The 10,730-nt window shown below is 42.4% G+C and overlaps 1 protein-coding gene across 6 annotated transcripts in view; it reads left to right on the forward strand.

Annotated features, from left to right (window-relative positions):
* The first annotated feature begins 311 nt into the window (after window positions 1-311).
* NAA15 (N(alpha)-acetyltransferase 15, NatA auxiliary subunit) overlaps window positions 312-10,730 on the forward strand; it is a 70,656-nt gene continuing 60,237 nt past the window's right edge. The window contains exon 1 of one of the 6 annotated variants that reach the window (XM_023754452.1): window positions 312-834. In XM_023754452.1, coding sequence (XP_023610220.1) covers window positions 781-834 — 54 coding nt within the window. In that variant the 5' untranslated portion in view covers window positions 312-780. The remainder of the gene's footprint in view (window positions 835-10,730) is intronic. The other 5 variants (XM_023754462.1, XM_014455221.2, XM_023754439.1 and 2 more) reach the window with 5 other exon arrangements.

Genomic DNA, 10,730 nt, shown 5'->3' on the forward strand with positions numbered 1-10,730 from the left:
AGCCAAGTCCATTTAGTTGCTTAAGCTCTTCCGTGCTTTTTAGACTCCATTAAGCCCCCTCCTCTCCATATCTGTTTACAAGTCCCCACTGGCGTGAAGCCTTCTTTTTCTCTCCGCCTCTGCTACTTAATTCGTCACTTTGTCCGGGCTCAAACACAGCGCTTCTTGAACGCCCGCATTTAAGCACTTCAGGCTCAAGCTGCGATCTGTCTGGGAGAGCGGATCCAATGAATGAAAGGCCAGTGTAGCAGTAGGAAGGCTGCTGTTTTTAACGCAGAGGCGGTCGGAGCCAGAGCGGACCAGAGTACGCGTTCCCCCGGTGCCTCCGTGATTCTCAGCGGCGAACGGGTGGGCGGGGCCTCTGCGACCCCCTCTGCCCTGGCCCCCGGGCCGGCCTCCAGGTTTCCCAGCAAGCTCCGGGGCAGAGGAGGTGGGGAAAGGAGGTCATCGCGCCTGCGCGCTCGGCGGCATGACCCGGGTGGGAAAGCCCTTCGCGTCCGCCATTTTGGCTGCCTCTGTCGGTCCGTTCAGTTACCACGTGAACCGCCGACGGAGACCCGTGGTGGGTGGGGGGGAAGCGGCGGCCGCGTAAAGTGAGAAAGGGAAAAAGACAACGAAGGGGGAAGGGGTGTCGCGGCTGGGCGACGCGGTGACACCCGAGGCCCGGTCGCGGCGGTGGATCGGGGCATTCAGGGCTGAAGCCGCCAGGGAACGGCGGCGGTCGGACAAACACACTGACCGAGCCGGGCGGTGGCGGGAGCAGCGGGAGGAGCCGGAACGATGCCGGCCGTGAGCCTCCCGCCCAAGGAGAACGCGCTCTTCAAGCGGATCTTGGTAAGTGTGAGGCTCCGGGACAGCCGTGGGCAAGATCCAGCCGGTCCCCGGGCCTGTCACCCGTAACCTCGGCCCGACGGGCTCCGAGCCACCCTCGCCCGGGACCCCGCCTTCGTTACTTGTCGTCTGGCGGCCGCATGAACTCTCTCGCCCCCTCCCTCTGGCTCCCGCTTCGGCCCGTGCGCCGGGAGCCCGCGGCTTCCTCCTCCGGTCCCCTCGCTTCAGAGGCCGCGGTCCCCGACTAGGCCCTGTCCTCCCCGCTTCTCTTTTGCCGGTGTCCACATCCCTCCCTGAGCGACGGGAGGAGAGGCCGGGCCTGGAGGAGGGAAGCCGGCACCAGGGGCTGGAGCCGCGGCCTGGGCTGTGCAGGAGCCCTGCCGGCCGGCCGGGGCGGTACCCTGGGGAGGAACAGGTGGGACGGACGCGGGGCGGCTCATTCATTGCCCGAGCGCGGCTCTCCCTGCGGCGGCTGTCCCTCCTCCTCGCCTCTCGGGACCCACCTGTCCCCGCCCGGCCCGGAGTCGCTTCGGGACCCGAGAGGCTGGAAGGGAGGAAGGAGTTTAGAGGAGAAAGGGAAGCTTTTCGACGACGACTTCCTCTTGGGTAGTGGCATACTTGGGTCTTCAGCATCTTGGCGCCTCTCTCTTTTTTCTCTTTCTAGAGTAGGGACGGGACATTTATTTCTTGGTTTCTGAGCGGGAAACAGCCCCACCCCACCCCTCTCCTCGGGAGGTGGGGCGCACTGCGTGGGGGCGGCCGGTCGGAAGTGAAAAGTTACGGGCTTTCGGTTGGGGCGTCCTAGACCAGGATTTTCGCCGAGACTGAAGCGCATTAACACCAGTGGAAAAATTTAGCAGCAGAGAATATAAGAACTTTTGAGATGGATCCTTTGACATTAGCTCAAACCCACTTATTCTCTACATTTCGAATGTGTGCAGTTGGCTTTTTTTTCTTCTTCTTCATTGTCATAAGTGCAATGATGTTTGGAGGGACTGTTTACCTTGTAAAATATGTTTTGTCGCCTTGGCGCTATAATTAACAACATTATAGCACATTTTTTTTGTTTGGCATTTATGTGTGGGTTGACCCTTTCATGCAAACATTTCTTTGTGAAAGGATTAACTGTATTTGCCAAACTAAAGACTTTAAAGTTTGGGGTGTGTGTATGAAAGTGTTTGCTTTCTCTCTTGCAATTTAAATTTATTTCACTTGTTTGAAAAGTAGAACAACTCTGGGGATCCAGTTTTTCTAGAAATAAGAAAGAGAATTCCATGTTGAAATAACTTTGATTTTGCAAAAAATATTCATATGTAGTACACACATTTAGTCGATGCATGTTGAAAAACATCAGAAAGTCACATCCAGTACCATGTAACTCTTAGTTTCCTTGAAATTCTTATTGCTATTTTTGTTTTATTTTAGGACGAATTGGAGTGTCAGTGGGACTATAATATAGTTTTGCCAGAACAATTTATTTATTTTTAAACCTTTTAAAAGACTAATTGGTGTGTAGGTTTGACTATAACACAGTTTTAGATGGAGCAAATTGTCTTTAATCTCCCACAATTCTTTATTTTGAAAATCCAAGCTGAAAAGTTGAGAGAAGAGTACAAGGAGCACTTATAAACCCTTTACATAGATTTAATATTTTGCTATATTTGTTATCTCGCTCCCCATACTTACGAGAGTTAAAAGTAAGTTGCAGACATAATAGTTCATTCCTAAATGCTTCAGCAAGCATCTCCTAAGAATAAGGCCATTGTTCTATAAAACCATAATACCGTTATCAATTATCAATCATTCCCTAATATTGTCTAATACCCAGTTCATATTCAGTTTCTCCCAATTGGTAGGGGTAGCACTTAAAAAAAAAAAAATCAAACTTTAGGGTCACATGTAGTTTTAACAAATAATACGTTGAGATGCCTTGTACCCATTACCTAGTTTCCCTAATGCGAATGCCTTGTAAAACTGTAGTTCAGTGTCATAACACTGATACAATCTACCAGTCTTATTCATATTTTTCTATTTTACTTGTACTAATTTGTGTATTTAGTTCTGTGCAATCTTATGTGTAGATTATATAACTATCACAATAGTCAATATACAGAACAGTTCCATGAGAACCACACCTCCTTCCCTCCTATCCTCTCTACCCCCCAAACTCTGGCAACCACTACTAATCTTTCTATAGTTTTGGCATTTCAAGAATGTTTACTAAAAAGTACTGTACATAACTTTTAGGATTGGCCCTTTTTATGCAACATAAAAGATTCATCCAAGTTGTTGGGTGTATCAATAGTTGTTCCTTGTTATTGCTGACGAATTCTGTGATATGGATGTACCACAGTTTAAATATTCCATAGGATAACAATTTTTGATTAAGCATCAAACAGTTTTTTTTGGTGGTGATAGTGGAGTGAACATTTAAGTTCATTGCTAAAGTTAAAGTGCTAAAGGATTTATTGGGATAGGTACATGCAGAAGAAAATTGAAAATCACTTAACTGAAAGAAAAGGGGATATAATGTCCTTATTCTCTTACATTGGAATAATGAAAATATTACTAACCAAAAGTATAATTAGTATTTGTTTTTTCAAAATTGTTTCTGCTTCCTCAGTTGTAGTTAGCTCTTTTGACTGTAAGTTTTTCCCCCAAGTAAGATAAAGGAAAAGTTGGGCATACTCTAATGCCTTGTAATCAAGTGGTGCTTAGGTTAGTAACTTAAATCATTCCAGTGGCATTCAGCTTTTGAGCTACTACTTTCTTAATTGTACCATACTTATTTGTAGTAAACTGTGTAGGAAATGAAATTAATTTGTGTTTTACAATTTCAAAATAATAAAGTATGTATTTGCCTTAATTTGTCAAAGGAAACCTGGTTTACACATCAGTTTACAAAAAATTTCCATTTTTTTGTAGTGGATTTGCCTGGCTTGTTCTAGTCGACTTGATATCTAAAATTTAATTTTGTTGCATATTTGGTCCATCTTTTTTTCCACATTACTGTTTTCTGACTATAAAACATTGTCATAAATTGGTCATAATTTCTGCAAAAAGTGTCTTGTATGTAATTTGTCTAATGAAAGGGTGGGAATATGAGTTTAATGTGCTATATATTATGTAGGAGTTTAGTTTAAAGAAGAGATATTTGTTTTTGCCAGAAGTGTTTTTTGTTGTTGTAATTACACTCTATTGTAACAATGTGAAAAACTAAGTCATTAAAAAATGATGGCTTTGCATACTCCTGATGCTATTTTTCACCACTTCTTAGGATATAGGTGAATGATAAGAGAAATGAGGTTGTCAGGGTAAAACAAAATCCACACTTTTGTAGATTTAGCCCACTTGGAAAAGTTGGACATACTCTGTTGCCTTGCAGTCAAGTGTTGCTAGGTTGGTGACTGTTGCTGCTTTCTTCTCTCTTCTCTCTATGTTAATGTGAGTTGTAAGAAAAACATCTAACTTAGGAGTACTTAAAATATTGTACATCATTAATCTATTTTTGGATTTTTGCCTGAATGATTTATGATGTTAGTTAAAAGTCTGAAGGACAGAATTTTTCTTCCTAGAAAAGTGGTAAGAGAAGTTAGCTTAGCATAGTGATAATATTTGTGATTTACTGAAAACTTACAATTTGTACTATAATCTGTGGAGATGGAAATGCTAGACATAGACCCATTAGCTACATGTGGCTGTTGTACACTTGAAATATGGCTAATGGGATTGAGGAACTGAATTTTTAAATTTTTTTAAAGTTTTTTTTGTTTGTTTGTTTTAAAATATATTTTATTGATTTTTTACAGAGAGGAAGGGAGAGGGATAGAGAGTTAGAAACATCGATGAGAGAGAAACATCAATCAGCTGCCTCCTGCACCCCCCACCGGGGATGTGCCCACAACCAAGGTACATGCCCTCGACTGGAATCGAACCCGGGACCCTTCAGTCCGCAGGCCGACGCTCTATCCACTGAGCCAAATTGGTCAGGGCATGAATTTTTAATTTTAATGAATTTAAATTCAAATAGCCACATGTGAAGGGTTATCATTTTGGACAGTTAAAAGACAGTACCCACAGAAGTAGACATGGTGCCCTGTACGATTGCAGGCCTGGAAAGCTACTGGCCAACTGGCCTTAACTGAAGGGATTTCTTTGCTTAGTCTGCATTCTTATTCCTTTTAATAATTCTGCTTCTGATAATGTAGTTCTTTCAGAGCATTGATTTAAATATATCTTCTTTGTTCATAAAAGTGTTTTTGGACATAAAAGACTAGGTCATATAAGGGATCACATGCGAAGGGCTGTTTGTTCAAAATTTTCTCTCCTGGATATTTGCATGGCTCATTTTTTCTCTTATTTCTTTTGGAATTCTGCCCAGATGTCATCTAAATGTTATATAGAGGCCTTCCTTGACCAGGAGAAGTCCTCCTCAGTCAACCTTCTTATTTTCTTCCCTGCTTTTTTTTTTCCATATCACCATCTGACAAGTTATTTATCACATGTCTTGCACAATTAAAATGTAGGTTTTATGAGGATAGAGACTTTGTTCTGTTCATTGCTCTACTTGTTAGAGTAATGTACCAATATAGATATTTAAGAAATATTTGTTACATGAAATGAGTTTTAAATCAATGACTACAGGGCAAGAAAGAAAGAGCTTTGGATTGTGTGCTTGCACAGAGATTTTTGTAGAAGGTAGTTAAGCTGAGCCTTGGCTTTGTAGAGTACATTACTATATGAGGTAATTGTAGGACATCAGGCAGAACCTGTATTACCTGGTAAGAACTTGGATGTTTCATTTATGAATGAATCATAGTATTTGTTTACATGGCCCTTGTCCCATCACAAGAGCATAAGAGAAAATTTGATTTTTTTGTTTTGTTTTGTTTTAGCATTGGAAAAAAAATAACATCTGGATTAAATGATGTGAGGAGCTTGCTGAATCAGATAGTAAGGCTCAGTCATCTGTAGTTTCATAAAGCTATACAACTGATTCTGACACAGGGGTGAGGACCTCTGCATATGCTGTTATGAATATAAAATGTTAGAAGGGGAAATTTTTTTTTTTTAGTTTAGAATTCCTTTGTGAGTTATTTTCAGGAAATTAAATAACCAAGTTGAATTCTTGGAATTTGGAAAGGTATGCTGGAAGCTGGAGTGTCAGAGCAAGCCATTTAACCATCAGTGAGCCTAGCCAACCATCGGTGTTCACTTCTAAATACATACAACTTTGCTGTCTATTCATAGGCAGTAACCATATTGAAAAAAGAAAAACTTCAAATTCTTAGTGAAAATTGTTTTGAGAAGAATGTCATTTGCCAGTGCTGATGGCAGAAGAGCAAGTGAAGAGGTTTAAAGAGTGGTGGTTCTTAGTATAAGAATTACGGGAAACGAGTTAAGTCGGCTCGCGTGAATTGCGCGTACTCCGCGGGAGCCGTCTTAAACTCGGTTCATATAGATTTGCGGTGGAGTGCGGGAAACGTGTAAACTCGGGCCGATTGTAACTGCGTATTACCAAATATTTCATTTCAATCGAACCCATACTTCAAAAGATATAGGCATTTTAACGCGCCATCTTATATTTTGGCGGGAAATTCACCCGACACCGTAGTGCTATAAGCAATCTTTTTTTGGCTATTTAAAAGTAAAATAAAAATTCTACCGTAGAAATAAATGAATGAGAGGTTAATGTTTTTGTTCTTGACATATGCTCTATTCCACTGAGATTTTCTTTGGTTAATAAAATTGGAACAGCCCTAGCTGGTTCAGCTTAGTGGATAGAGCGTCAGCCTGCAGACTGAAGAGTCCTGGGTTTGATTCTGGTCAAGGACACATGTCCAGGTTGTGGGCTCGATCCCCAGTAGGGGACGTGCAAGAGGCAGCTAAACAATGATTCTCTCTCATCATTGATGTTTCTATCCCTCTCCCTTCCTCTCTGAAATCAATAAAATTATATTTTAAATAAATAAATAAAATAAGAACAGATTTTCAGTTGATATAATTTGAAATTTCTACTAATACCTACTGGGGAAATTGTAATCTTATTTTTTTTAATTGAATTTACTGGGGTGACATTGGTTACTAAAATTACATAGGTTTCAGTGTGCAATTCTGTAATACATCATCTGTATATTGTATTGTGTGTTCACCACCCCAAGTCATTTATCTTTCCTTTATCCTCTCCTACCTCCCCCTAACCCCCTTTCCCTCTAGTAATCACCATACTGTTGTTTATGAGGTTTGTGGGGTTTTTTTTCTTAATCCCTTTGCCTTTTTCACCAAGCCCCCCAATCCCTCTACCTCTGACAGCTGTCAGTCTGTTCTCTGTATCTATGATCTGTTTCTATTTTGTTTGTTCTTTTGTTCATTAGATTCAACATATACTAGTAAGTGAAATCATGGGATACTTCTCTTTCTCTGACTGACTTATTTCGCTTAGCATAATACTCTCCAGATCCTTGTTTGCTGTCTCAAAGGGTAAGAGACACTTCTTTTTTACTGCTGCATAATATTCCCTGGTGTAAATGTACCAGTTTTTTTATCCATTCATTTAGTGATGGACACTTGGGCTGCTTCGAAATCTTGGCTGTTGTGCATAACGCTGAAATGAACATAGGGGTGCAAACATTCTTTCTAATTGGTATTTTGGGTTTCTTAGAATGTATCCCTAGAAGTGGGGTCACTGGATCAAATGGCAGTTCCATATTTAATTTTTTGAGGAAACTTCAGTTTTCCATAATGGCTGCATCACTCTGCATCCCCAACAGCAGTGTACTAGGTAGGGTTCCCTTTTCTCCACATCCTCACCAATACTTGTCATTTGTTGATTTGTTGATGGTATCCATTCTGACAGGTATGAGGTGATACCTCATTGTCATTTTAATTTGCATCTGTCTGATGATTAGTGACTGGGCATTTTTTCATATGTCTCTTGACCATTTGTATGTCCACTTTGGAGAAGTGTCTATTTAGGTCCTTTGCTTATCTTCCTTTTGTTAAGTTGTATGAGTTCCTTACATATTTTGGATATTAACCCTTTATCACATGTATTATTGCCAAATATGTTCTCTCATACAGTGGGCTCCCTTTTCATTATGTTGATGGTTTTTTTGCTGTGCAGAAGCTTTTTATTTTTATGTAGTTCTGTTTGTTTATTTGCTATGAGAGATGTCTGAGATTTTGCTGCCTAGGGTTTCTTCTAGGATTTTTATGGTTTCACGACTTTTATCCATTTTGAGTTTATTCTTGTGTATGGTGTAAATTGGTGGTTTATTTTTATTTTTTTTTTATTGTATGTACTTGTCCAATTTTCCCAGTGCCATTTATTGAAGAGACTTTTTTTACTCCATTGTATGCTCTTGCCTCCTTTGTCAAATATTAATTGAGCATAATGGCTTGAGTTGATTTCTGGATTCTCTGTTCTGTTCCATTGATCTATATATGTCTGTTGTTGTGCCAGTATCAGGCTGTTTTTTGATTACAGTGGCTTTGTAGTATAACTTACTATCTGGCATTGTGATCCCTCCAACTTTGTTCTTCTTTCTTAAGATAGCTGCAGCTATTCAGGGTCTTTTTTGTTTCCATATAAATTTTTTGGAGTATTTGTTCTAGATCTGTGAAATAATGCCATTGGTATTTTTTTTAAATATTTTATTGATTTTCTACAGAGAAGAAGGGAGAGGGATAGAGAGCCAGAAACATCGATGAGAGAGATTGATCAGCTGCCTCCTGCATGCCCCCCACTGGGGATGTGCCCGCAACCCAGGTACATGCCCTTGACTGGAATCGAACCTGGGACCCTTCAGTCCGCAGGCCGATGCTCTATCCACTGAGCCAAACCGGTTCGGCAATGCCGTTGGTATTTTAATAGGGATTGTATTGAATCTATAAATTGCTTTGGGTAGTATGGACATTTTAATGATGTTAATTCTACCAGTCTCTGAACACAATATATTCTTCCACTTGTTTATATCTTCCTCTATCTCTTTTCAACGTCTTGTAGTTTTCCTAGTACAAGTCTTCATTTAAAAATTTTTTAAAAAATTATGTTTACTGAGCCCAGCTAATGTGGTTCAGTGGTTGAGCATTGACCTATGAACCAGGAGGTCATGATTCGATTGCTGGTCAGGGCACAGGACTGGGATCACAGTGTGGGGCACAGGAGGCAGCCAATCAATGATACTCTCATCCTTGATGTTTATGTCTCTCTCTCCCTCTCCATTCCTCTCTGAAATCAATAAAATATTTTTAAAAATTATATTTACTGGTTTTGAGAAAGAGACGTGGATTTGTTGTCCCACTTTTTAATGTATTCATTGGTTGCTTCTTGAATGTGCCCTTAACCAGAGATCGAACCCGAAACCTTGGTGTATTGGGATGGTGCTCTAACAACTGAGCTACCCAGCCAGGGCTTCATTTTTGTTGTTGTTGTTTTTGTTTTGTTAATCCTTACCTGAGGATTTTTTTTCATCGATTTTTCAGAGAGCGTAGAAGGGAGGATGGGGAGGAAGAAAGGGAGAGAGAAACATCAATGTGAGAGACACATTGATTGGTTGCCTCCTGCACCCGCTCCTTCTTGGGACCAGGGATTGAACTTCCAACCCAGGTACAGACCCGTGACGGGAATTGAACCCATGACCCTTCAGTGCTTGGACTGACCCTCTTACTCACTGAGCTACACTGGCCAGAACCAGAGCTTTCATTTTTTTGCACCTATCCAATTTTCCCAGCACCACTTATTGAATAGACTGTCTTTTTTCTTTTTAAGTGTTTTATTTTTATTTTTATTGATTTCAGAGAGGGAGGGAAAGAGAGACAGAAACATCAATGATGAGAGAAAATCATTGATTGGGTGCTTCCTGCATGCCCCACACTGGGGTTCAACCATGCATCCCAGGCATGTGTCCTTGACTGGAAACGAACTGGGACCCTTTGGTCCAAAGGCCGACGTTCTATCCACTGAGCTAAACCGGCTAGGGCTGAATAGACTGTCTCTATCCCATTGTATGTTATTGCCTCCTTTGTCAAATATTAATTGACCATAAAGGCGAGGGTTTATTCTGTTCTTTCTATTCTATTTATTCTGGGCTTTCTATTCTGTTCCATTGATCTATGTCTCTTTTTATGCCAGTACCATGATGTTTTTGTTTTTTTTTAAATAAATTTTTATTGATTTCAGAGAGGAAGGGAGAGGGAAAGTGAGAGAGAAACATCAATGATGAGAGAGAATCATTGATCAGCTGCCTCCTGCATGTCCCCACTGGGGATTGGGCCCACAACCCACGTACGTGCCCTTGACTGGAATCGAACCCAGGACCCTTCAGACTGTAGGCTGACACTGTCTATTGAGCCAAACCAGCTAGGGCAGTGCCATGATGCTTTAATTACTACTAGTGGCTCAGTGCACAAAATTCATGCATGGGGCAGGGTGTCCCTCAGCCCGGCCTGCACCCTCTCCAATCTGGGACCCCCTTGGGGGATGTCCAACTGCCGGTTTAGTCCCGATCCCTGTGGAACTGGCAGTTGGTAATCCTTCTTGCAATCTGGGACTGCTGGCTCTAACCGCTCACCTGCCTGCCTGCCTGATCGCCGCTAACCACTCTGCCTGCCAGTCTGCCTAACCACCAACCCCCCCCCCCCCCCCCCCGGACTTCTCACCCCCAACTGCCCCCCCTTGCTGGCCTGATTGCCCCCAACTGCCCCTCACCCCCCGCCAGCCTGATTGCCTCCAACTGCACCCCTCTGCTGGCCTGATTGCCCCCAACTGCCCCCCCTGCTGGCCTGCTCGCTGCCTACTGCTGCCCCCCCTGCCAGCCTGCTCGCCCCCTCGGCTGGCCTGATTGCTTCCAACTGCCCCCCCCCCGCTGGCCTGCTCGCCCCCAACTCCCCCCGCCCCC

This window comes from Myotis lucifugus, unplaced genomic scaffold (genome assembly GCF_000147115.1).
Source record: "Myotis lucifugus unplaced genomic scaffold, Myoluc2.0 scaffold_1, whole genome shotgun sequence".
Lineage (NCBI taxonomy): Eukaryota > Metazoa > Chordata > Mammalia > Chiroptera > Vespertilionidae > Myotis > Myotis lucifugus.